Source organism: Festucalex cinctus, chromosome 10 (assembly GCF_051991245.1).
Source record: "Festucalex cinctus isolate MCC-2025b chromosome 10, RoL_Fcin_1.0, whole genome shotgun sequence".
Classification (NCBI taxonomy): domain Eukaryota; kingdom Metazoa; phylum Chordata; class Actinopteri; order Syngnathiformes; family Syngnathidae; genus Festucalex; species Festucalex cinctus.
The window spans coordinates 25780022-25807987 of record NC_135420.1 but is presented as its reverse complement, the minus strand read 5'-3'; the positions used below and the strand labels follow the sequence as shown (position 1 = coordinate 25807987).

General features: G+C 38.9%; 1 protein-coding gene across 5 annotated transcripts; it reads right to left on the bottom strand.

The window, feature by feature from the left end:
• Nucleotides 1-33: 33 nt before the first annotated feature.
• On the bottom strand, nt 34-27605 carry evi5b (ecotropic viral integration site 5b). Of its 5 annotated transcripts, none has more exons than XM_077533602.1 (20): nt 27353-27605; nt 21511-21722; nt 18690-18879; nt 16236-16460; nt 16022-16096; nt 15241-15366; nt 14812-14955; nt 12480-12569; nt 12305-12402; nt 12063-12123; nt 11389-11442; nt 9289-9321; nt 8299-8445; nt 7217-7348; nt 6077-6217; nt 5179-5337; nt 4891-5037; nt 4721-4816; nt 2866-2961; nt 34-1215 (listed from the first exon to the last, which is right to left on the bottom strand). In XM_077533602.1, exons 1-20 carry the CDS (start codon nt 27368-27370, stop codon nt 889-891), a joined length of 2571 nt encoding a protein of 856 aa, XP_077389728.1. In that variant the 5' UTR covers nt 27371-27605; the 3' UTR covers nt 34-888. The 5 variants fall into 5 exon arrangements, with proteins under 5 accessions (XP_077389728.1, XP_077389730.1, XP_077389729.1 ...); XM_077533604.1 differs by lacking the exon at nt 27353-27605 and adding an exon at nt 25729-25985; XM_077533603.1 differs by lacking the exon at nt 9289-9321.
• Between the last annotated feature and the right edge of the window lie 361 nt (nt 27606-27966).

Below are 27966 nucleotides of genomic sequence, written 5' to 3'. Positions count from 1 at the left end.
AGCGAGAGGAAAAAAAACCCCCATCAATATCAAAACAGTTCAAAAAATGTTTTATTGTCAATTCCTCGGACACAACAAACTCACATCCCCGAGCGTATGATGTACTGCAGACTCCCAAAGTGCTTTAAAAATAAACAAACAAAAAAAAAGTACATGGATGCTGACCAAACAGGTACAAGTGTGATGTCATCACTGACACCTACTGTGAACGGATAAAAACACTCAAACCACATCAGGTCCAAGTACAAGTACATGTCCAGAGTCCAGATTGATGTATATGCCGAGATACAAGTTCACACCAAATCCAGGTCCAGATCCAGGCCCAAGTTCAGGTCCGGGTCCACCTCAAGATCCGTTTTCAAGTCCAGTCCAGGTTGATGTCAAGTTAGGTTTACAAATCCCAAGTCAAAGTCCAGTTCAAGGTTGAATTTAAAGTCCAGGTCAGGTTCCGAGTAAAACTAGGTCAAAGTCAAGGTGCGGTTTCAAGTCCAGGTCCAGGTGTGTGAAATGGAGTGAACAAAAAAAGGACAACTTTGGTAACAGAACCACAAGTGTCGTTCATCAACACAAACGATTCCTCTTTTCTCCCTTGTGGTGTGCGTTACCATGACGACCGTCCCATTCTCCCAAAATGCAGATGGCTTGTCTCCGGGTAGATTTGGAAATGTTTGAAATGTCTCATTTCTTTCATGTTGGGGGAGGAGGGTTTATTTAAAAAAAAAAAAAAAAAAAAAAAGCATGAACACGCTGTAAAGTTTGTTGGATTAAAAAAATAATGTTCATATAAAATCCCAAGTGTGATATATAATAAAGTGTTTTATTGTCTTTTTCTGGGTATCAATTCCCAACTTCTTGTCCATGCTTCCCGATCCGGAAAAGTTCCACGCGTCACACGGCGGTGGACTTGTGATTTCCGACATTAGCGGCGGGGACGGAAAGCCTCAAAGCTTCGCCGTCCTCATCTTCATCATCATCGTCGTCCTCCTCCTCGCTGTCCGTGGCGCCCAGTTTGGGATGTAGCGTGATGCGGCGGCCGCCTCCTCCACGGTCGCCGCCGTCCTTGGACGCGTCCTCGTCCGAAGACGGGTACGAGCCGTCGTCCCGAGGGTCATGGCGGTCGTGGTGGTGGTGGTGCGCGTAGTGGTTGATGATGTGGATGCCGTCAAAGGCGGGCGGCTTGGAGGAAACGCCGCGCTGTCCCTTTAAGCAGATGATCTGGGACAGGCGGACAATGTGGACATCATTAAAAAACAAAAAAAAAAACAAAAAAAAACATTAGGATCATTAAAAAGACAATTATGACATTATTTAAAAAAAAAAAAAAAAAAAGACAAAAAAATGCAAGTATGACATCATCAATAAGCAATGATATAAGCGAGACATTAAAAATTATGAGACAAATATGACAATCAAGTCGGACACTTAAAAAAAACAAAAAAAAACTTATGACGTAATTCAAAACTATGACATCGTAAAATGCTTCCTTAGAGACAATTACGACAATATTAAAAAAAATGTAAGACGAAAATGAAAACATGACATTAAACAAATGATGCCGACAATATTATTCATAGACTATTATGACATAATTAAAAGGCAAGCAAATTAAAAAAAATGTGAGAATGATGAAAATTATAATGCTATTATGTGACAGCATAAAAAAAAAAAAAAGACAATTGACACCAAAGACAAAATGTTATTTTATCCAAAAGGAATTTGCATAATTAGTGTTTCAAATAATTTTATTTGTCTTAATATTTTTACGTTAAAACATTTTCTTGTTTTGTACCAAAAAACAAATGGTCATCTCAATCGCGATTTTAATTATTACCAATACAATCGTGATTAATATTTTCTTCATGATTGAGCAGCCCTAAATGAAACCATTAAGATGACTATGACATGATTAATAACACGAGAATGACCAAAAATGACAATTAACAAAAAAAAAAAAAAAAAGACATAACTAAAAATATTCACGAAAAAAATGAATAACGTTTAAAACATTTGAGATAAAAAAAAAATGACATAATTAAAAGATGCCATAAATAATAAAAGATGATAATAAAATAAATAATAAAGATGCCAGGAGGGGTTTTGTTGGTGCTGGATTTCACTTTGATGGATTGGATGTACTGGCTTCTATGGATCTCACACTGCCTTATCGATCCTTCCCTCCTTCCTCTCTTTAGTTTTTCCTCTGGTCTCTTGAGATCTCGCTAAATTTGCTGGAATTTAGAGGCTTCCGGGGTTGGCGTCAGACTTTGATTTTGTAATCATGGGGAAGGCAGGAAGTGTTTTGTATATATATATATATATATATATATATATATATATATATATATATATATATATATATATATATATATATATATATATATATATATATATATATATATACACACACACACACACACACACACACAATTATGACAAAAAAAATGTAAAAGATACACAATAATGGAAAAGATAAATATGACCTGAGTCAAAATATCTCATTAAAAAGATAATTACGACATCATTTAAAAAAAAAAAAAAAAAAAAAAAAAAAAAAAAAAAAAAAGCCCTCAATGCTGTCCAGAACAAACTTTAACGAATCACTGCGACGTCGGCTAACGTTAGCTTAGCACGCGCGTTTTATCCCCGTCAGCTTTCACCGACGCTTTGTGAAGGACCGCTCGCCGTGTTGCCGCGACAACCTGACGATGTCGCGGCGCTGCACAGGAAGCGATTTTGGGTGTAGTTGACACTTCGACTTATCTGTTAGCCTCACAGTCAAACCAAACCAGGAAACAAATCTCAGAGCGGGGACGGAAAAAGGTGAAGAAGAAAAAAAAAAAAAGGTGTGAAAAGCTTGGTCATTACCTCATGTTTGAGCTCTTGGATCTGATCTTTGAGGTCTCTGATGTATTGGTTGGAGTCACTGTGGTTCAGTTGGCCTTGCACCTTCCCTTCTTCTTTCTAGAGCGCCAAAAACAACAACTTGTTAGCATTTTTTATTTTTTTAATCCAATATAGAGTGCTAATGTCAAACAGTGCTGCTAGCTGGCTAAAGCTAACGTCAAAGCTGTAAGTAAAAAGGTGCGTTGTGATTATGTTATCAAGCTAAAGCTAACGCTAACAGTGTATGTACTCTGTTTACATAAACACTATATGTATGTACGGAAGTAACACTGATTAAACAAACTCAATCACTTATTAATTTTGCAGTTTATGTCACAAGGTGCCCATGTTTTTTTTTCATCTAAAAATAGTAACAACTTCCTGCAACACCGCGGGGTCCCCATAGGACCCCGAAAGGAGGTCCAAAAACAAGCCTGATGATGTTTTTGAGGTGTTTTTTTTTCCCCCCAGCTTCCTGGAGCTCAGCTGCGATGCCAAACAGGTGGCAGCCAGCCGGCGAGCGGCGGCCGTTTAACGTCTCGGGAATGTTTTTTTTTTTTAAGTTGTATTTTTGTGGCAATCTTCCAGTAAGGAGCTGACAAAATAAAGCGACACATGAAGAGCTGAGAGTGAAACCACTTCCTGATGGGCCCCCCGCGAGCACACACGCCGCGACTGATAAACGACCGGTCGCCATTTCTTAAACAATTGAAAGTGAAACAAATTATGCAGTCAGGTAAAATGTAAAAGCATTTCCCTTGCATACTTGCAAAAATGTTTTTCTCCTATCCAACTGAAAATCTCATCTATTCACTATTTTTGTGCTGAAGCCAAAGCAATACAAAAAAACAAACAAAAAAAACTTACTTTGGCACCATCTGGTGGAATCTTATCTTATATTACTCTTAGGTTTTATTTAGTGATAGATTTTTTATTTTTAAATTGAGAAGTCCTGTTATGCTGTTGATCTTGGAACGCACCATGTGCCATCAAAAGAAAAAAAATGAAAGTACGTTTTTGTTTCTAGCTAGGTGTTGTTGACCTTGCCATTAACCTTGAACACTGAACTTTACTGTACTTTCCAAAAGGTGACTTTAATGACTTAATGTTACATGTGACCTCACTAGTCTAAACATGACATTTTGATTAATATTACATTTGTGGAATAGGAGTAATGAAGCCAAATCCATCTCAGGGGCGGCCATTTTGTTACTTGCTGTCGACGGACGATGACGTCAATGTTGTTCAGGGTTCACCAATCACAGCTCGCCTGTTGTCTGAAGCTGGCCTGTGATTGGCTGTTACCTGAGCAACTGTGATGTCATCTTCAGTCGACAGTGAGTGGCAAAATGGCCGCCCCCTGGGATGGATACAAATGGCTGGATTTTACTGCTTAACTCATATTCCACTCACGCAATATTAACCAGAATATCATCTATAGACCATGGGGCTGCATAGAACATAATGTAAAAAAAAAAAAAAATGGGTTGAAGCCATCGATGATTAAAAGGCATACTTTACTTATTTAGCCATTTTTGGCTATACTAAATTTGATATTTTCCTTATTTTTCATGTACAATTAGTACGTTTAAAAACACATTTTGCAACTTGCTGTCGACTGAAAATGACATCACAAGGGCTCAGGTAACCAATCATAGCTCAGCTTGTGAATGTCACATGACCAAACCTAGAAAACAGGTGAGCTGTGATTGGTGACCTGAGCCCTTGTGATGTCATTTTTAGTCGACAGCAAGTTGCAAAATGTGTTTTTATAGGTATTATACATGAAGAATATAGAAAAGTATCTAATTATAGACAAAATTAATTTTTGCAGGACCTGAATCTCTAGCTCAGAGATCTGCTGCTGCAGCTCGGCCATGGCGGCCATGTTGTCAGCCTCCCGCAGCCTCACCGCCATCACTTCCTCCTTGCTCTGGGAAAAGCGGCAACGTTTATCAGAACATTTTTTTACGCTTGACTCCGAACGAGAATCAGTTCGTAGGGTACCTTGCATTCCATTTCTGCTTGTCGCCGTTTGATGTCTTGGAGCTGCGAGTGGAGATCTTTGTTCTGGGTCGTCAACGTCTGAACGCGATCCTGAAGGTTTCGCGCTTCCTGCTCGGCTCGCCGCATTTGATTGCCGTGAATCTGATTCTGGAAAATCCCCCCCCAAAAAAAGTAAAAAAAAAAAAAAAAAAAAATCATTTATTCAACACATTTTCCATCTAGTGGTCGATAGTGGAATTGCACCCAAGTACTTCCAAATATTTTATTTTTTTGTGCGCGTGGGTGTACCTGGGTCTCCAGCTCCAGCATCCTCTGTCGACTTTCCCGCATTTCGGCCTGCGCTTCGGCCTCCCGTAGCCGCACGCTCATCAGCTCGTCCTGCAGCTCGCTCAGCGTGTTCTTCTTGGGACTCTCCCGCCAGCGGCCGGACGTCCGAGCTAGGTGGCGCTGCGGGGGTGCAGAGTTACACTCAAGTAAGACGTCACGGAGGGATGCAAAATTCCAGGAAAAAGTTGGATGGATACTTTTCATGGGAATTGATGGGAATCACTGTGAAAGGATTTACGTGATAATTTTTCTTCCACAATGATCCTCAACTCACTGCTATAAAAACTAGCACTTTATTGTGGGAATGCTGAAGCATTCACTTCTCCTACACAATACTTTCAATTTACATTGTTCAAATTTAAACTAGCTTCAAAAATTCTACACAGAACTACACAAACAGAAATCAACCCAACTTTATTAACAGATGTGTTGCATTTAAATATCGTGAACGTGACGACGACGATATTGTGGCAGTTTTAATATCGTTACATCCCTACAATTTAACATTTAATATCAACTTTTCCCCATTCATTTTCAATGGGATAGACATTGAACTTTTTCTAAGTATCGCTTTTCCACTCCCACTTCCATACATATAACTTATCATCATTACCAGGTGTCTGATACTGCTCGGTGGCACAGTTGGTATTGTCCAATAACCAGGTGGTTAGAATTTCATAATTTGTCTCTCAATTTACTTCAGAAGCATTCCACATTTGTTTTGGTTTTAATTGGTGAGATCTGCTCAGTGTAGGGAAAAATCTATCCCAGCTGGATGCAGGGCCAAAATCTGGATAAATCACAACTGACTTTAGTATTTTTCAGCTCAAACTGAAACCGTTTTGTCAGAAAAACTCACCTGCCAGTGGTCCTCCAGGTCTCGGACTTGCTGCCGCAGCTCCTTGAGGCTTGTGAGCGCTTCGGCCTCCCTGACCGTCATGGCCATCAGCTCCTCCTGCAGTCGAGCCACGTTGGTGTCGTCCGGCAGCGACGTGTTGCGCTGTTGCGGGCAGCAAAAGGACGTTCAGGGATGTTTTCCGACATTTTACAGCCTAATTTAAGACTTTACTGACCTTTTATTCACTAGACCACAAAAAGTGGATGACATAGGGTCAATATTATATCAAGCCATTTTGGTATTTGATCGACTATAAAATAAATGAAATTAAATGTGCAGCAGTGGTTATTAAAATGTAAATGTATCCACAGTTGGACTGCAATGTGGAAGTTTTAAATATGAGTAGCTTGTTTTTTTTCGTTTTTGTTTTGTTTTTTAAATGTTTTCATTTTTTTCCAATTTCAATTTATTGTGCTCATTCGATTCTATAACTCTAGATTTTTGAAATTTTTTTCAAATGTTTTTTATAGTACACATTTTATATATTTTTAAATTAAATGTATTAAATTTAAAACTGTTTTCACTTATTTTTCAATGTAGATGTTTTATTAATTTTATTCCATTCTTCCAGTTTCAATGCCAGGTAATTTATTGTACTCAATTTTATTTTAAAATTTATTTTGCATTATACAAATATAATATTTTTATTTATTATAATAATTCATTTTCATTAATCACTTGCATACATATTTTATTTACATTGCTTTATTTTTCCAATTTAAAGACTTTATTTATTGTACTCCATCCTGTCATTATTTAATTTTCTATGCCACCTGTCCTCATTACGATAATTAATTGTACTCATTTATTTGTATTTTGTTTAATAATATAGGTATTTTACTAATTGTATTTTATTTAGAGTACTGATTTAATGCCATTTTATTTTAATTTAATTTCTAAATTATTTTGCTGTTGTTATATATATAAAACCACTTGTAATTTATTGACTCATTACATATGAACTCAATTGTATGAATAAGTTTTATTTTAAATTTTGAGGCTTGCTGATGGGGTTATTCCCTCTTTGGACGCATCCTCTGCACCTCATTGGCGCAGCATCTCAAGTATGCGGCATATTGAAGCCAATTTGTTATTAGTCACCTTCTCCATGTCCAAGATCTTGTCCTGCATCTCCTTGAGGGCGCACTGAGACTCGGCCTCCTTCAGCCGGGCCTGCACCAACTCCCGCTCCAGCTGCAGCACCGCCTCCTCCGAGCAGCGTAGCGCCCCCTTCTGACAAACACACACCGAAATACAAACGATAAGCACGACCACATCAGACGTCTTCTGTTCCGCATGACGATAAAAATCAAAGACAAGAATGCCTTCAGTGCTAACTAAGTGTCATTTATACAAATATGGTTGCCTGTGTGGCCCGCTACATGAATAAATCATCCAAATGTCACACGACGTAAAACACGCACAGGCATGAATTAATAACTAAACATAATTATGCCAAGAGAACAGCTGTGCGGGGTGTGAAGACATTTGTAAGTGTGTACAGGAGGCCTGATGCGTTTCTACGCGCGTGCCCAAGTGGGACTTCGTGCCTGCGTGCCTAAACACGGACCGACAATCGGCTGAGTGATTACCCACAAAGTGGGTGAGTTAATTTAAATGAAAAAAATAAAAATAAAAATAAATTAAAAATAAGTAAATAAATAAAATAAAAATAATAAAATAAACATACAAATAAATAAAATATTTTTTAAAAACCTGTGATTTAAATGACATATTCAGAATAATAATTGGGCCAGTTTTGCCTGACCACGAACGACCATGTTGAAGACAATCTCATTTCCATACAATTCTAAACAGATTTGTGAATAATGATGAAGCTTAGCTATATTCTAATGCTAATTGCTGAAAAACAGAAACAGATAGAAATATAGCTTTTTTTCCTGATGAAAGATGATACTCAAATCTTTCTTTTGGTAGGTTGCAGTTTTTATAGCAATAGAACACAATATTCTGTGGGCCTTGCAATATCAGTCAAAATCCAGTAAAACTGCTGGGAGTGAATGAGTTAAAAGAAAATAATAGTATTGCCGATCTCAAGTGTCTCTCGCATTTAACCAAAAGTCAGTATGCATTCACCCTGCAACACATACTGGCGCAGGCGCTCCTGAAATTTGGCTTGGCTCCCGCGGGCGGCGGTGGCGCCTCCCACTGGCCGTCCTTACCGCATGCGGCTGCTGCTGAAGCTGCCTGATGATGTCGTTGGCCTGCTCCAGCTGAGCAGCGGCCTCCTCGCTCTGCTGTTTGACCGTGGCCAACTCCCGCTTGACCAGGTAGTTCTCCTCCGCCTCCTGAGCCCGAGTCACTTGTCCCTTCGGACGCACACGACCGAGGGTGGGTGGGGGAGGGTGGACGGGTAGGAAGGGCGAAAGATGAGCACGATAGGAAGTGAAAGAAGATGGCGGAAGAGGAAGAAAAAGTTTGGGGTTGTCTAAAAGGGCATGCTGGTTTTAAAAGTTGTTTTTTTTGTGTTTGTAAACACCTGAACAAGCGAGTGCACACTGGGCTTGTACTGCAACATTGTTCCTCCAAAATTAAAATTAAATTAATTAAAATAAAAATAAAAATACGTGCACCTAATAATATGAATGCAAGAAGCCGCAAGCTGCGTGCTACAGACATAATTACACCGCTCTCAAAGGGGCTTGAGACAAAACTGAAGCGATGGAATGCACCTGCCTATGTCTTTCACACAACACCCGGGAAAGTAGAATATTGCCATGTATGTGCCTGTTCACATAGCCGACGCGGCTTCCCGTATTCAGATAATTAGATGACATCATTGTCAGCTAAGTAGGTCTGCCAACATTGGATCACATTGACGACCAAAAAAAAAAAAAAAAAAAACTCCCTGTGCTGCAAGTCAGCATTTCGTGCCTCTTCTTTCATAAAGGCTTGGAATGTCCTCCCTTGTTCAGGTGAACAACATTTAACCGTTTAATTTGATTCTCTCATTTGTGACTATTTCATGCATTTATTTCAATAACCGTTAAGCGTTATAATTATCTGGGAATTTGATAAATGCAGCACAATTTCCCCTAAATGTGCATCATTAGCCCTTTGGGACTGACTAATCATCCGCATGCGGTGCTGCAGAGGCAGACAGGAAGGAGGATGTGGGTGCAGCGAGAAAAATAAAGTGAAGGGAAAAATACCTGGATCAATCTATCTGCCAAGGAAGCACTTTCCTACAAAAAACAAAGATATCCACAAAAAGACAGAGCAGAGACAATCCAGAGGACAGTTTAAAGCACACACACAAGATACTTAATGATTTTGTTTTGGAGACAAAAGAAATTCAATGTTCATTTCTACCTCCTACGGCAGTGATTCCCAACCAGTGTGCTGCGTCACATCAGTGTTTGTGTAAAATGGTTTGAAAATAATTGTTTTCTAGAAATCATATATTTCTATTTATATATTCCCATGACGTATAGGGCAGGCAGAGCAGTTAAATGCTCTTCAGAGCTTCCACTAGATGGCAGAAGACACATAATTAACCTCTGCATTCATCAGTTGCCATTCATACAATTAAAGAAGCCAATATGAGAGCAAATTGAGTCAAGGTCATCGAGTTCCTGACCTATATCGAGGTTCATTTACCACAGTCCTGCTAAATCGCAGTTTTTTTTTTGTGTTTTTTTTTTTTTTTAATGGAACATATTGAAGAGCTCTTTTTTTTTTTTTTTTTTTTTTTGGTAGATTTTTTAAAAATGAGTTTATGTCCGGTGTCCAGGTTAAAGCGAATCAATATAAATTAGGAGGCCAATTTGGCAATAAAAAAGAACTTTTATTAATAGATTATTAATCTTTGACATTACTTGATCACAAAATCTGACAAGTCAGAAAGTTTCCTCAAACCTAACTACTATACAGACAATATTCAAATCAAGTAAGTTTCCGATGTAACGTTGTAAATTAGGGATGTAATGATATCCAAACATCACGATACAATATCACGATATGAAGGCCACAATACGATAATTATCACGATATTGTGGGGAGGTTGTTGATATAAACACAAAAAAAAAGTCACAATATTGTAAAGAAAAAAAACAATACTGTGCTTATACAGCAATGAAAATATTATAAAAATATTATATATAAAAATATATAAATATATGTATTGAGGCACGTACTCCGAATATTGACTCAGTTGACAAGCATATTACTTTCCCCTTCATCTGACAATTAGCGTGGATATTAAACGTATAAGGGCCAAAACATGCCTTGTGAAAATTAAACTGCACTAAAAAACTAGCCAGTAGGGGGTGCTACAACTGCACAAATGGAAATCAACTTGACTTTTTTAACAGCTGTGCTGCTTTTAATATCGTGACATGACGACGACGATATATTGTGGGAGATTGAATATCACGATATTGCCGGTATCTTTACACCCCTATTTTAAATGGTACCCTGCTGTGAGCAGTCAAAATCCAAAAGCACGACATCCAAAATGTTTTGTAAATCCATACAGATGCCGCAAAATATTTTTTCTTTTAGACAAGGCTATGGATTGCCTAAATGAAGCCCCTCAATTCAACATTGTTCCTTGGCCCCCAGATGCCACTAGATGGCGCTAACATACTTTTATATTTAGATATGGCTGAACACAGAAATAGTGAATAAGCACGTTTTTCAGTGAATGGTGGATGGGTTTACCCCCCAAAAAACCTAAATAGGCTAATTTGCAAATGTGAATTAAGTGACTATTTTTGTGTATTGTGATGCGAAGTTCTTTTTATTTAATTTATTTAATTTTTTTATGTTTGCTGCTTTGGCTCAATAAAGGTTGGGAAACACTATGTTTACATCTAGGGGTGCAAAAAGGAACATTACATGCAAGAAAGTGAGATATGCATTTGGAAATCAATTTGATAAGCTAGCAACACAATGACACGAAGCAGTGAGAGAGCGTGCGAGAGAGAATGTGTGAGGAAGGGGCGGTGCATAAAAAAAAAAAAAAAAAAAAGTTCCCACGCCCCACGCTGGTTGGCGTTAGTGATAAAGATCCTGTGATGAAGAGCCTGGCGACGTCTGGACTGACTTACAATCCGACCACCCGCCTCATGCTCGGCGTGGACGCAGCGCAAACAAACCCGACATGCACGACAAGCACGCGCGACTCGCCTCGGTTAGTGGCGTCGCCGTGGCAACCGACTACCACGGCGACCCTCAAAAACAAAAAACGGCCGGTTAGTGCGGGACGAGGATGCCGTCACGACAAACCCGTCGATGTGAGCGGAACTCACCTTTTCCAGAGTGTCGATCCTCTGCTTCAGAAGCCGGTTCTCCGTGCGCAGCCGCTGAGAGAAATAAGCGTAAAATGTGAGGGGAAAATCATTTTTAACATTAGGGCTGCTCGATTATGGAAAAAATAATAATCACGATTATTTTGGCAATAACTGAAATCACGATTTTTCAAACTATCATTTATTTTTTGGTACAAGACAATGTTTCAGCAGTTACAAATATTAAGACCAATTTAAAAAACAGAAACACTATAATTATCTAAGTTCCTTTATATATTTATAATAATATATATTTATTTATGTTGGCAAAAACTTGAAGTTGGAGTGCAGCTTGTGCATTGTGCAGTAAGAAAATAATTTATTTTTTTAGTATAAAACAACAACATTTTAAAAAATAAAAAACAAAATATATTAAGACAAATAAAATTCTTTGAAATATTATAGTTATGCAAGTTCCTTTTGGATGAAACAAAATTTATTAGATGAGTTATTTTAAAATTTTGAAAAAACATTTAAACAACTCAAAAATTGGTATTAATAATTATTTTTACGATTATGCTGATTTTGTAATTGTGGAGTGTAATATAATTTAAATTGTAATTGAATTTTAATTAATTGCACAGCCCTGCTAAAAATCTGAAAAAAAATCATTGAAAGTGGGTTGCTAGACTCACTTTGATCTCCACCTGTTCCTCCATCTCTTTGGTTTTGATGGTGGTGTACTCCTTCTCCAACCTGAAGAAAACAAAAGACAAGAAGGTGATGATGCATGATGGTGTTTTTTCCCCCCACTTGGCCACATGGTGGCGACAGAGACACTACTGACATGATTATTATTGTAGTTCAAAGTGATACACTATTCCAGTTTGGGTCAGAAATGATTTTTTACACAAAAAAAAACTGAGCCTCTGCTTACTTTTTCATCTTCTTGGCGTTGTACTTGAACTGATAAGCCGCCTGGATGACCTTGTCGGGTCCGGTGTCCAGCTGGCGCGGGATGACCCTCTGAAAGTGCTGTGGTTTGGGGAGCAGAGATTATCAAACAAACACATATAGACCAAACGGCATCCTGGAGCAGCCAGCAGTCACACCTGTAACATTCCCTCCATGTCCAGCTGAATGAGTTCCGCCTGGTTCATCTGCAGGATGGCCAGGCCCACTCGGAACACGATCTCCAGACCCTGATCGCAGACAGCAACGCAAATGACTGCATGTACATCTTACATTTTGCTGTGTACTTTAAAGTTTGGATCCCAAATGCAGACACAAATAAGATTTTCTCCATTTATTCACATCGAGAGGCAGAAACTCAAAGACGCTGTACACGGGACGGTTGGACAATAATCCGGCAAATCACACACAATTCTCAGACCCTTAAATAGACAGTCAATCAATCTCATTGGTTGTGGCCAGTAGGGGTGGGACAAAAAACCGATTCGACCGAACCATCGGTCGTCAAGGGGAGCTAAACGACCGTATCGGTAGCAGACTTGTCAACCGATACAAAATCCGCCGGGAATCCTTAGATACATCGCTTGTAAAGCTGTGGACCGGATATCGCGTGGCTGTGAATCGGTTTCGAGTGAGGCTTTATGGTTTTCATAACAATAGCAAGAGTTCTGCGCCGTGCTCTACTTGTTTTGTTTACATTTCAGTAGCATCACTATTCAAGCTACTTCCCTGTTTACAGAGAGCTAGCAAAGTAGCGCTCAGAGACGCTTCATTCCCCGGATGTTGTAAACATAATGCAAAGACGTTACGCACCTTGGGGAGGAGCCTACCGTCAACGCCGTGCTCGCGACACGGCGCGCGCGCGCACAACGAGTGACAACATGCAACAGTGGAGACAGTTAGCAGAAGCTAACCCATGGCTATCGAGTCCTCTCGGCGCACTTGTATGTCCCGGGCCGGCGTTGGTACTGCGCGCGAGCCAAAAAGAATAACTCCCGTGACGATCCAATGCATGGATTCAAACGACACAGGTATGTCCCACAGCCAACACACCAGCTAAGCTAAAAGCACACTGCAAGTATCTCATTTCTCAGTTTGTGGCTCCCTGTCAATGTCTACAACTAGCATGATCAGCAGATAGGAGAACTGAGACGTGCCCGTGATTACGTCATCAAACGCAAAATGAACGACAGCCCAAAAAAACAAAACATAAACAGTAGTGATTCTGTGGTCATCATCTTGTCTCAGATTAAAAAAAACAAAAAGATGTCATACATTAACCAAAAATGAATGTGATGGCAAAGAAAAACAAAAATTGTTAATAAAAAGGGAAATGCACTTTTGGAAATATTTTTGTTTAAGTGGTTAAAATGTGTTTGATAGATTTATTGTTCCATAAGGTGGCTTCCTATTTCTTTTGGCTGGACGGTAGGTTTATTTCATGTCTTAAATTTATGTTTCTGAAATACTTAACAATGTGCACATATTCTGTTTAATTGTGTTGGTGTCTTTTTAAAGGTTAAATATTTATATTTCAAATTGAATTATCAGCCTTTTTTTTTTTTTTTCCTGATCCTTATTTTGAATAAAAAAAATAAAAAACAATTATAACTCTCAATAACGACTAATAAATATTTAACCTGATACATTTTTCAGTCATATCGCCCAGCCCTTTGTTGCGGTCCATTTAAATAATTGATTCAATATATAAAAATATAGAAGACATTTTTGTTTTTTTTGGTTTTTTTTTAAACACATTTGTAGATACTGTAAAAATTTGTGGTGTTTTAAGATTAATGTTTACAAGCAACAAATGTCACTATAAGTTTTGAATATTGAAATGAATCGTATCGAATCGAAAATCGTATCGTTCCCAAACTTAATCGAACCGCATCGAACCGTTCTGTTCTGAAAGATAATCGTTTTTCAATCGAATCGCAACCTGTGTATCGAGATACATATCGAATCGGCCTCATGTCAGAGATTCCCACCCCTAGTGGCCAGACATGTGAGTACCAGTACTGACATGGAATTCTCTGATTGGCTGTTAACTACAGATAGTTCCGGACATCCATAAACATCACATAGCATAAAAGATTCCTGACATCACAAAGTCCACTCATCATATAGCCAAAGTAGTTGAAACTGGATGGCGTTACATCAATACCAAAACAGACACGTAACGGGTCGTGAACTTTGGCGCACGGTCCAGCTCCAACTTAACCCAGACATGACACATTTAGGCTCAAACTCAGAAAAGAAATTGTGACCAAAATAAATAAATAAATAAAAATAGGGGGGATAAAACATAATTGTGACATGTCATCACTTAAATCTGACATCCCCGCATGACTAAAATCAGAATACCAAATGACACTACAGAACTTTTAATTAAGGACATCTGGATCACTTATTCAGCAGGTGGCGGTAGTGGACAAACAACAAAATCTATTTTAGTCTTATCGTACCCACCTCACACATGAAGATGTCGAAGATCCGGGTGGCGACGGCCAGGGGGAAAGAGGTGAGGAAGATGGTGAGGAACCAGGAGGAGGCGTACATGGAGGTATGGAAGCTTTGAGCCTGGAAGTGCACGTGGAGCTCGGGGAGATCCTCCTGGACGGACGAGAAAGTCCAATTAGTTTTGGAGTTTTCTTATAAATAATATTTGGAGGCGGAAGAAGAAAAGCGGCGAATGATGAATTTTCTGTTCTATGGATGATTTTGGTCATTTTTAAACTGGTAAACATCGTTTCAGGACATGGAGGCGAAGCGACGGTATTGTAGTAGAGTGGAATGCAAAAATTGAAAACAGAATTACCGTAAAATTTTAGGTGTGCAAATAATTATAATTTGAGCTCGAAAAAACATTGGTAAATTTCTTTCTTCTTGCCCTCCTACCTGGATCATGGACTCAAACTGGTACATGCAGAGGCCCAACTCGGCCATGCTGGGCTTGAAGAGCTCCCGGAGCCTGTAGTCCTGCATCAGCTTGACAAAGACGCAGAAGGCCTCCTCCTCGGGCATCTGGAGAACGACCACAAAAAAAATAATAATAATAATAAAAAAATTAAAAAAAATCTCACCATGAGGGTTTTGGCTTTGGTTGCCGAGTATGCGCAACATCAGAACCAAGGTTATTTTAGTTATCTAAAACTAACAAAAAAAACAAAAACAAACAAAAATTCAAAGAACAATTTTGTTTCGTTTCAATTTTATATTTACAAAGTTAACTAAAACTAACTATAATTATAGCAAAAATGTCTTTTTGTTTTGGTCTTTGGTAATTAATTTAATGCATGAGTCTTTGGGGATGATTTTAAATGTGATTTTAAGTAGATTTATTTTGATATTAACTGGTATAAAGACGTTTGAAAGTGTGTCACACAGAAGTGACGTCATCTAGCAGCAGCCAATAGAAAAGCACCTTCAGATGATGTCGCTTCCATTGTGGGTTTTTTTAAATATTGCGCACAACTAATACACATTTTTTTTTTTTAACTAAAACTAATACTGAAACTAACTAAAACTAAACATTTATTAAATAACTAAAACTAATAAAAACTAACAAAACCACCCCGAAAACTAATTAAAACCTTCTAAATTTTAAAAACAAAATAAAAATTAAGTAAAATGAAAAATTTCAGTACTGTAATAACCCTGGTCAGAACGTGACAATTACCTGCATGAGCAGCAGCCCGACGATGAAGGCGCTGCCTTGACAATAACCCACCTCGCGGTCCACCAGGGAGTAAGCCTGAGGAGTATGAAATTGATATCAGGCAACAAGAGAGAGATCCCGCAAAATTGGCGTGTTCACACAGAATCTGGAGAAGCACGCACATGCTGATAAAAGCACCAAAAAGACTGCGTGAAAGGGGCTCATCGTTGGATACCTTCATGACATTGAAGAGAACCTCCTGGCCCAGGCTGTCCTTCTCCTTGAAGAAGTCGTGCTCGGGGTAAGTGCGAGCGATGTCGCGGCGAATCAGCTTCTCGCAGGGCGACGTCATCTTCAGGAGGTCCGAGTACTGGTCCTTGATGGCCATGTTCTGGGCGTTGCACAGCAGCTGCCATACGATGGCCCGGAAGTGATGCGGGATCCCCTTTCGGACGAGATCCTGGAAACATACCGCCGCATCATCAGCACACTTTAGGAATCGATGCTGTCATAATGCTTCTACTTCCTGTTCAGGTTGTCACGGCTGGATTACGTTGTGTGAATATCACATCTATATCTTGTCACATCAAAGACAAAAAGGTAAGCAGAGCTGCAGTGAGTTTTGTTGTTTGTTAGCTAACTGAATTAGCATGTGACAAGTGGTCCAATACTTGATTACAAGGTGAAATTGTCAGTTGGGTAATTTGTTGATTATGTGACAAGTGAATGAAGTGCTGCCTACACAAGTGAAAAAGTTTTCCCCCCCCTCAGCTTTATGAAGTGGAGTGTATGAAATGCTGCTGCCTCCGCAAGTCAAGATGCTTTTATTGCGTTTACGGGCACTATTTTTGTTTTGTTTTGTTTTTCTCCATACTCTAGACTCAAATTGTGCATGTAGAAGCCACTCGCCTAATCACAACACCCTCGCTCCGGCCCCGGTTGTCATGGTACTGTAAGCTGGACTTGCCATTGGCCAGCAGTATGTCATTTTATTGTGCAATAGGGAACAAGCTTTAAAAACAGAAACAACAACAATGATGAATATTCATGTTTTCTTTTGATCGATTTCTCTCAAATTTTCACTGCATTATGCAACAGAACAATCCGTCAAAACACCACCATTATGGTCCGGCACAGCTCCCCTCCAATTTTGTTACGTGATAAGGAGGAATAAAACGGTTGACAATGATGTTATTATAACATGTGTGGGTTTGTTTCCATGCATTACTGCTGACACAATGTGATTAAGAAACTTCCTGTGCTGACGGAGCACACTGCTCTTTCCTGCTATGGTGTGCGTGCGTGCGTGCGCGTGCATCTGGTCGAGCCAGGGTGCATTTGGGCCAGAGGTTGAGTTAAATTAAACCAAGCTCTGGACACGTGTGCGCTTTTCAGACACCGTTGCCATGTTGTTAAAAATGTTAGTTCACGAAAGGCACCAGTAGGTGGCAGTAATTGTGCAGCTGGCCCATAATAACCATACACAAGAAGAAGCAGCGCAAACTAGTTAAATCCAGTTCAAACACTACTAAAATACACAAATTTAACCTATGTTGTTCAGACTTATTACTAAAACTTTCAACAAAATCTTTCAAAAATTTTTATTTAAAAGGGACACTTTACTGATTTAGCAATTTTTGGCAGTGAAACATTAATATTTTGCCTATAAGAATTTTTCTATTTTCATTATTTTTCACGTACAATTAGTACCTTTAAAAACACATTTTGCAACTTGCTGTCGACTGAAAATTACATCACAAGAGCTCAGGACCCAGGTAACCAATCACGGCTCAGCTTGTGAATGTCACATGACCAAACCTAGAAAATAGGTGAGCTGTGATTGGGTACCTGAGCCCTTGTGATGTCATTTTCAGTCGACAGCAATTTGCAAAATGTGTTTTTAAAGGTACTAATTGTATATGAAAAATAATGAAAGTATCAAATTAATTATAGACAAAATATTAACTTTTTATTGCTATAATGGGCTAAATAAGCGAAGTATCCCTTTAAGTTGTACAGGTGTATTACTCAAATTGTAGCTAAGGGGGCAGTGGTGCACAGCTGGGCAAAAACAGAGAATTTGACCCCATCATGACATGGAAAGTTTTTTTGTTGTTGTTGTTTTTTGCATTTTATAATAGGAGCCCATTTTTAACCAAGCAGTACTGTTTGGTTCAGTTCGATAGTTTCCATTGTAAAAAAGTTGTGACTCATGCAGTCCCACTTTTGCCACTCCATCAATCTATGGATTGGCAGTCGCAGCGAGTGTCAGGTATCAACATCAGCGTATCACTTCCTCCTGGCACACAAGTCAGGTTCAAAGCGGGAAAGGGGTGCCAAAATTAGATCTACCTAAAATAACTTGCCCAAGGACACGTGGCAGGGGCGCCTTGTACAAAGATAGCGACGGGAAATTGTTGCAAGTAAACACACAAGTCGGACGCTTCCTTCAGGAGATCCAAAGAAAGGCAAGGAAGATTATTAGTGGAGCACCATTCACACACAAGGGAAAAAAAATCAACAGTGCTTTGCAGAGGCAAAGAAACTGTTATTAAATGGGAAAAAAAAATCAAGATAAAATCCCATAGGATGAAAAAATACAACAAATAGTAAAATAGCAACAAAGACTGCTCATAACTGGAAAAAAAAGCCATCATGTTGTCACAAAAAGCGTCGCCCCAAATCTTACCTTGAGCTGCTTCTCCTTCTTTTTTCGCACCTCCTCCCACTCGTTGACGATGCGCCCCCACAGGATCCACGAGTCCTCCTCCAGGTGCGAGAGGTTGGACGAGGCCGAGGAGCTGGACACCAGGGAGGAGCCGCTGTTCCGCCGCGAGCCGTTCATGGAGCGCAGCGATTTGCTGTCCGTCTCCAGGAGCCTGCAAGACCAACAAATGGGATTCCAATGAAACCATGTTTACATGCGCAGATATTCACAACAGAAGAACTTTGCTTCTTTTTTTTTTTAAAGCTGACAAGTTGTTGTGAAGCTTTTTATGTTTTTTAATTTCTCAAATAGTTGCAGTATTTTATCTCAAATTATATTTAAAAAAAAATTAAATATGGGAGCCCATAATAAATGCTAAATTGCTGCTGAGCACAAAACTAGCAATACAATTCCAGGTCATGTTTGTAATTGTAAATGACAATTAGTTCTCAAACATTTTTAGCTGGTTAAATAAAATAAATCAAAAAATAAAAACAATTGAATTTCACAATAAATCATTTTGTTTCTAATATTTTATGTCAAACAATTATTGTCAAAGGTATTTAAAAAATTAGTCAAATAAAAACAATTGAATATCACAATAAATAATTTTGTTTCTAATATTTTATGTCGAACAATTGTCAATGCTATAAAAAAAATTATCAAACAAAAACAATTGAATATCACAATAAATAATTTTATTTCTAATATTTTATGTCAACAATTATTGTCAAAGCTATAAATAAAATAGTCAAAAACAATTGAATATCACAATAAATAATTTTCTTTCTAATATTTTATGTCAACAATTCTTGTCAAGGCTAAAAAAAATTGTCAAAAACAATTGACTATCACAATAAATAATTTACTTTCTAATATTTCATGTCAAACAATTGTTGTTATAGCTATAAAAAAAAAAAAAAAAAAAAAAAAAAAAAAAAAAAAAAAAAAAAAAAAAAAAAAAGAGTCTGCTTGTACAGTAAATAAAGATTTCCATTCCCTCTCCATTACACGTTTTCAAGCACCCAATCTTGGAAGAGTGCAGCGGCAGTGTTGACGTCACGCAGCAGGCTCGAGTTTCACCCGCATCTGGGTCGCGTGGGCGGAACCCGCGGCCAGAAAGAGCCAGGGAGCTTCCCACTCAACTCAGACTACAAGTTGAACAAAAGGAACGCCCGGAATTAAGTTCGCACACAAACACAACCGTGCGTGACCTAGCACGGTACGTCAGCATTATTCAGGAAGCCGCATTGAACACCTCTCATTCAATAAATATGACTACTATATATACAGATGATATCATGTGACATTTTGCAATAGCGGTTTATACACAAGGTGTAAGACTTACAGGCAGGTAGGTTGCGGCATTTCTTTACGCAACTACCTAAATCCAGTCCAACCAATCAGGTCATTGATCCAATCATCATCCTATTTCAATGGGTGACCAAATAAAAGGCAAATTACTAAATCACTGAATAATTATAAATTATACCATAATCTCTAAAAAAAAAAATTACAAAATATAATATTCCATTAATTAGACATTTCTATAAAATAATTAAGGTTTTAAAATAAAAGTTAGTCAAAATAACTGAAACAGGCTCAATCTATAATATCAATCTATAATATCAATCTATAATACATTTAAATAAATAAGATTTAATTTAAATATCTAATTTATTATTATGAAATATTCTAGCTTAATTGGCTTTTGTATTGTATGGATAAAAATTATGTAAAACATTAACTATTTCATTGAACAAAATTATCTGTATTGCAGCACTTAACGATTTATGGACTTCCTTGTAAGCAGGTTGAACCATTGTATTTGCTCAACACAAGTTAGGCCTCATAAATTAGGCTTTAACAGTACACTTTCATGTTAATTTATCGATATACAATTGAGCGGAACCAACATCAGCAGCAGCATTATAGAAAAGATATGTCGAGCTAAAATGTTCAATGCTAATTACAAACATTTTGTGGCATTATAAGAACAAACCCTTCAGATTTAAAAATAATAATAATAAAAAAATCAAAGTTTTTTTTTTAAGGTTCCTTGGACCCGCTGTTATGCAAACACACGAGAAACTCAGCTAATAATTCACTAGCACGAGACGTGTGTCTGCTGTAAAAAGTCCTACTGGACCTCCTTCAAGTATAAAAGCAGCATACCAAGACCAGTTCATGATGTTCTCCTCATTCTCTTCTTGAAGATCTGGAGCGGTTTACAGACGAGTTTCTCCTGTGCTGCTCAACTACACTGTTGGACAACTTTTATCTGCCTTTGCAGGGTCCAAAGGGCTCGGGGGAAGAAAAAAAAAAACCACAAACACATTGGACAGTCCGAACGCACGAATGCAAGTCTGCCTTTCTCACCTTGTTTGATTGGTGAACATTATAATAGTCAAATTTCCACAGGGAACCTGCAAAATTGCTGCTTCAGCGGAATTAAAGTCGATTGGTCCGTAGCTTTTACACAGAACCCACTTAGGTGTGATATTGACAGTCAATGGCCTGAAACCATTAATCTAATAACTGGAATAATTTGATTACCAAAAAAAATGGTTATTTCAGAAGTGTGTAGAAAAACTGGTAGCCCTTCACATTAATCAGTAACCAAGAAGTAGCTTTCAGTTTCAAAAAGGTTTGTGACCCCTGCCTTACAATAATACTAAGATGCCACAAGATGGCGCCAATTTATTTATTTATTTATTTGAGTGAACCGGCGAAATTGCAACTGACCGTCTGTGTCGGTACAATTCAAACTGAACAACATACAGGACTTAAAAAATGTCCTCACCTGTTCTGCTCCTCCAGCTTGGCGAGCAGCTCCACGTCATCGGGGCTGAGCTGAGACGGCGACGGCGAAGACAACGACGGCGAGGAAGCGGAGGTCGGCAGGGACGTAGGCGGGGCCACCTGGCTAGCCATCTGACTGACCGTGTGCGACACCGACTTCTTCACCCATGAGAGAGTAGAACTCAGCCTACCAGAAACCTTGTCTGTCGCCACCTGCCCGGGATAAATAAAATACGCACATCAACGATGGAGAACCAACAAGCGTCAATTGCATTTCAGGGAGGTGTTTGTTCGTCTTAAATGATTGATGCACCCCACAGCTAACGGATGGACGACCACTTGAGACAAAGACGGTTCATGATTTTTTTTCTTAAGGAAAAAAAAAAAAAAAAAAAAAAAAGACTGTTCATGAATTATGATTGATAATGGGTCAATAAGACCAGGTCCGGATTTGGATGTGTGCCAAGGCTTTACACAATCAGGATTTTCGAGCCAATCGCGAATCATAACGGTTTAGAAAAAACAAACATCAATCATCAATCCAATCAGAAGATGGACCAATCTATCCATTATATTTTAAACAGTTTATTTACTGTGCAATCTACCCCCGGTGTTCGCAGGTGATTGGGAATCCCATCCGACGATGAATTACCAAAATCTTTGAAAGGCATTGGGAAAAATTAGCAACAAATAACACCTAACATTAGTAAAAACTCTCCCCAAACCACTGATAAATACTCAATACATGGAAAATGGGGACGGGGAAAGCGCCAGTACCGCTCACAATTATTTCGAAATAGTTGTGGGGGTGGGGGGAAGAAAAAAAAAATCCGACTGCATATGGCAACAATGGCAGCACAAAATGTACCTCACTCTCAGTGAATGAGATTGTGTTTGCTGTACTGTAATCTCTTATTTTGCAGATCTGATCAATGACATTACAACCGATTGCCGGCGATTTTGCATAAAAATGCAAAAATATCTGCAAAACCGATCCACCCAATCATGTGATCTGTGTAAAATCTAGTCACGAGACTCTTGTGACCCAAGATAACATTTTAAATAATTCAAATAATTGGAAAAAATAAAATAAAAAATAAAACAAAAAAGAAATACAGTGGAAAAAAACAAAAGCAAACTTTTGTTCAATTAAACAAAAGCAGAAACCCGAGACAGGTTTAAAACAGTAGATTCAAAATGAAAATAAAGCAAATATTTTTATTTTTCACAACAAAGAAAAAACAAGACAAGTAAGGCTGAAAACAGGTTGTAATGGAAAAATAAGATGGGGAAAAAATATATAAAAATAGGTAGCAAACCTAAAAACAATGTATATGCATGGTTCTTGCTTAGTTTGGAATAAAATACATAAATATAAGAAATAAAGGAAAAAAAATATCTGACACGTCATTTTATCATGCAAAAACTGTCCTAAACTTGAGTCAGAGTAATATCGAAACGGGGAGTGCCCTTGTTCTTGCCATCGCAGCGGACATTCGACGTCTTTCCATTACAAGTGCAAGCATGTTGTATATGGCATGCCACTTTGTTTCCACTGTGGAACACGATGGCAACCGGACCGACTCAAAACTCTCTTAAACAATCTTAACTTCTGCCATAAAATCAAGCAAAAGGTGGCAAAGGAAACTCATCTATCTCTTAAATCCCCTACCTGCTATTCCAAGTCATTCTGTCCTGGCTTTCCGCGGCGGCATATTATCCAGTAGCATCCAGTCAAGCGTAACGCCACCGATACATTATGCTTCTGAACCTTCGACCGCTTTGAACAGAACTCATTTAGTTATATGCTTGATCACATCAGCAGGTCAAAGTGCTGCAGCAAAGATAGTGCCTCCTAGTAGTCACAGAAAGTGCAACGTAACGCTCACCTGGACGCACGGAAAGACAAGCTCGGGATTCTCAAAATTTTAACAAGGGGTGCCAAATTAAACCTAACTAAGCTTACAAAATAAAGTCATGTTTTTTCCAAGATTGATATCACAATATGACAACGTCAAATAAAAATTTACAGTGAGAAGAAAGACATATTTAAACATGTAACTTTCAATTATACAAATTTGTTTGCCCAGCCCTATATGTAGGCATGCACTTTTTTTGAAATAATTGATGACAAATGACTTTGTGAACCCCCAACTTACATCCCACGGACCACTAGAGGATCCCCAGACCCCAGTTTTGGGGAAAAAAAACTGGTCTAGAAATCCTTTTCCTTCAGCCCCGCCTGCCTCCACAACCAGGTGGCGGCTGGCATTCCATTTGCGAGATTTGCCCATAAATCCGGGCGGCTCAGCTTTTGTGTGCCGGAAAGCTCAACAAAAAAAAAAAAAAAAAAAAAAGAAGAAGAAAAGAAGTCGAGGCAGAGCGGGGGGGGCCTGAGAGATGCAGTTCGCATGGCTAATGAGCGAGTAACGGTAAAGAAACTACTCATTCAAATGTTTCACAAGCCAGAGGACATTTGCGACTGCAGCTAAGCCTGTTCCTCTTCCTGCATATCAACGACCCACAATATGGACACAAATAGTTGTATTTTTGCTTACTTTACTATTAAGGCTGTTTTGTAGTTTGCAGCTCATATTTTGTAATCCTTTAGTTTTCTCAATGTCAGACAGCTGCTCTCAGTAGGGTGCATTACAGTTGAACACCCCCTTCACACACAAAATGGCATTTTAACTTAGTTCTCCGAGCAGAAACATTACTCCACTCATTAGACTCGCAAGCACTTTAAATTCAGCTCGCGTGCTGGAGTCACCACGCTGACTGATGCTGACCATTGTGCTACATTAACACTTTTATTTCCTCTTTTGCTGCTGCCCTGTCATCATCGCACTAAACTATAACGAGGAAATACCCACAAGAAGAAGTCACGATTATTGAACCTGCTCTGGCAGTAGCGCATGTTGTTACTTGCAGACCAATGCTGGGAAAAGAACTTCATCTCACGGCCTCGTGTTACGCCGAGTCACTCACTAAAATTATTCGAGGCACTCCAGTCTATGTTGTTTCCGGTTCATAATGTATAAAGTAACATATACTACTTAAGTTTCATTTTGCTTTATTTTTACTATGATGACTAGAAATAGACTTCACTTACAAGTCACATTTGTTCTGTAAGCACACTTGTAACTCACATTCCTCTCTCAAATCAATTAACTTTTCTCATTTGAAACAAATAAAGATGCCATTCATCCGTTCCAGCAACCCCCCCAAAAATGCCAAATGTCTTGTTTTAATAGCAACTATGCCACTCTCTACTCTCTAGTACTTTGCAGTTGTACTGTATAAAAAACATAAGAAAATAAAATGTAAAAATATTCAACAGTTCTTTTTTATTTCCTTAATAGTAAAATGAATTGCGATGCCGTGTTTGCAGTGAGTCCGCTAAATCAAGTCAGTGATCAAAACCACCCGAGTTGAGCGTGTTTTTGGTTCTGCAGTCAGTGAACCAAATAATTCAATTTTCTGCCATGTTGTCAGCACGTGAGCTAATCTGAGTCAAATCATCTGCGTTGAGCCAAATTTTGATTCCTCTGACTTGAGTCACTGAACGAAGTCAATCAGTTTTGCGGTGCTACCTTGAAGCAGTATAACATATCATCTGAGTGTGCTATATATTTCCAGTGACTCTACTAACTCAAATCACCGAGTCAGAGGACTCGGAGAAGACTTGTGATTCTTGATCCACATCATTAAACGACAGATGATTCAGGAGCCGTCCAACTTCGATACCACACTCAGTTGTGACACACTGATCGCTTCATCAACATTTTCTTCCTCATCTTCCATCTGTTGACCAGCGAGCGAGACACTTGGAAACAATACAAGAAGACTCATCTGCTCCTTTTATGGCTGCCTGGTCTTGAGTGTTGGAAAAGGGATACTCATCATCGAGCATCCACTGCATTGCCAACTAGCTCACCAACTCGAGTTCATTTAATATCCCAGCTCACAAGTTGGCGATTTATGCAGTGGAGTTTACAATTTAAGGACTCGTAACTAGTCTAGGGGGGGGAAAAAAATCATAAAAAGAGGTTCCAAAAGCTAACGATGCGCCTAGCTGGCTAATAGCTAAATCGCAAAACATGACACATAATGCTCATTTCAAATTTAACCATTAATAACCGGTGTTTTATGAAAAGTTTCAACAATTAGACAGACCCGAGAGGGAGATGAGGAGGAAAAAAAGAGAACATCCATTTACCTTGAAACAATTTTAAGACGCCGCGCCAAACTTCATTGCTTGGCTTGCTTCCCGTGCATCAAGCTATCGTCCGTCGCATTTTCGCGGAGAAACAAACCAAGAAAAAGTTGTTGTTTTTTCCCACCGTGACGCACTAGCGTTGCTCACTGTCGGGTGTCTCCTTATGCGGGCTAGGTGCCATTGCAGCCGTCTAATACGTGGACAGCAAAGTCTCGGGCAGGCGGCCTACACGCTACAGGCGGTGTTTACATGACATTGCGCATGCGCTCACGCTGCATACTCACTCTTCGCCTCGACGTCAGCGACATCGCTTGTCCGGAGTGCGTAACTGCACCTCAAATTTGGGACATTGCTTAATTCAATTTAGTCAGGGCCCAGGGTAACCAACTTTTTTTGAAAGTGTGATCTACCAGATTCACACACACTTCCGAAATAACAAAATTGCGGTAATTACATTGAATTATGTGTTCATAATGACGCTATATCTTTGTAAAGACACCATATATTTTTAACAGCAGCACATTATGTATGAAATATAAAGCTGTCTTGCATTGCATATATATATATATATATATATATATATATATATATATATATATATATATATATATATATATATATATATATATATATATATATATATATATATATATATATATGCGGCACGGTAGTCGAGTGGTTAGCACGTCCGCTTCCCAGTTCTGAGGTCTCCGGTTCGAGTCCAGGCTCGGACCTTCCTGGGTGGAGTTTGTATGTTCTCCCTGTGCCCGCGTGGGTCTTCTCCGGGTACTCCGGTTTCCTCCCACATTCCAAAGACATGCATGGCAGGTTAATTGGGTGCTCCGAATTGTCCCTAGGTGTGCGTGTGAGTGTGTATGGTTGTTCGTCTCTGTGTGCCCTGCGATTGGTTGGCAACCAGTCCAGGGTGTCCCCCGCCTACTGCCCAGAGCCAGTTGAGATAGGCGCCAGCAGCCCCCGCGACCCTTGTGAGGAATAAGCGGTCAAGAAAATGGATGGATGGATGGATATATATATATATATATATAATCACTGTAATCACTTCAAAAACATGTTTTCAACAATAATGGGATTTCTTATTGTCTTAATTCCTATTTTACAGGTGCCCATAATAATGAATATATGGCCATTATAACATGCCACCAGTTCTGACGTTGGAATATGAAGATTTACTTTAATTTTTCCCACGTGATTATCTATCATTTGTTTAAATAAATTTGGACCAGTAATATGATATTTCCTTTTTTTTAAAGCCTAGTCTCTTTTCACTTCACGTGTAATGTCTATTCATTGTTTTTTATTAATTCACACAGATTTTTCTGTTCATTTGCTTTTGCAACAATTATGTTAAATTGTGAACTGAGCTTGTGGACACACAATTTTACGCTGCACTATAGATTTTAATACTCAAACAAAAGGCACCAAAACATAAAATTTGAATTCAATCTTTAAACACAAAACATTCATAATCTCCCGTATTTGGGCTTTCAAAAGGCACAACCCCCCAAAAGCTATTGATAAATGTTGTAAAGTACAGGATGTACATGTAGTCACTCTTGCATGTCGACCTTATCTGATCACCACCTGACTTCCAAGAATGCCTTACCTGAAGTTCAGCTGGCATTCAGAAGAAAGACAAATCACCGGGAACACTTGTGTCAGATTACTGGTGGCTCCTTGAGTTAAGGCATTTTGTCTTCATTGTAGAAAAGTACAAAAAAAAAAGCAATAATCCACAATTATGGTGTAATATATTGTCTCCGTCTGTCCATCAGTGAGTGAAAATGTATCCCAGTAGACAGCAAGTGACGTGAAGGTTCCCACCAGGGAGTAAGAGCAAATCCTCCCTGGCCGCCGGGGTGAAAATGTGACTAATGCGACGGCTTGCGTTCACATACCACGCAAGCAGACGTGAAACCCACTTTTCTGGTTTCACACCGGCAACGCTGACGCATGTCTATTGTTGCTGGCCGGCAGGGCACTCCTGCTTGTACACTGAATGATAATATAAAAAAAAGAAAAAAAAAGAAGAAGACGACGATGACGTAGAAAAGCTCCATGGCGAGAGGAGGCCTCACATCCTGCATAATTAAAACTATTTAAGAAATGTTTTGATCCAACTTAATGACTGTTTTGTAGTAAAACCTGCACTCTGAGAGCCTAAAGTGGTATGAACCATCACTGGTGGTGTAAGTAACTAAGTGCCCGGTTACTATACTG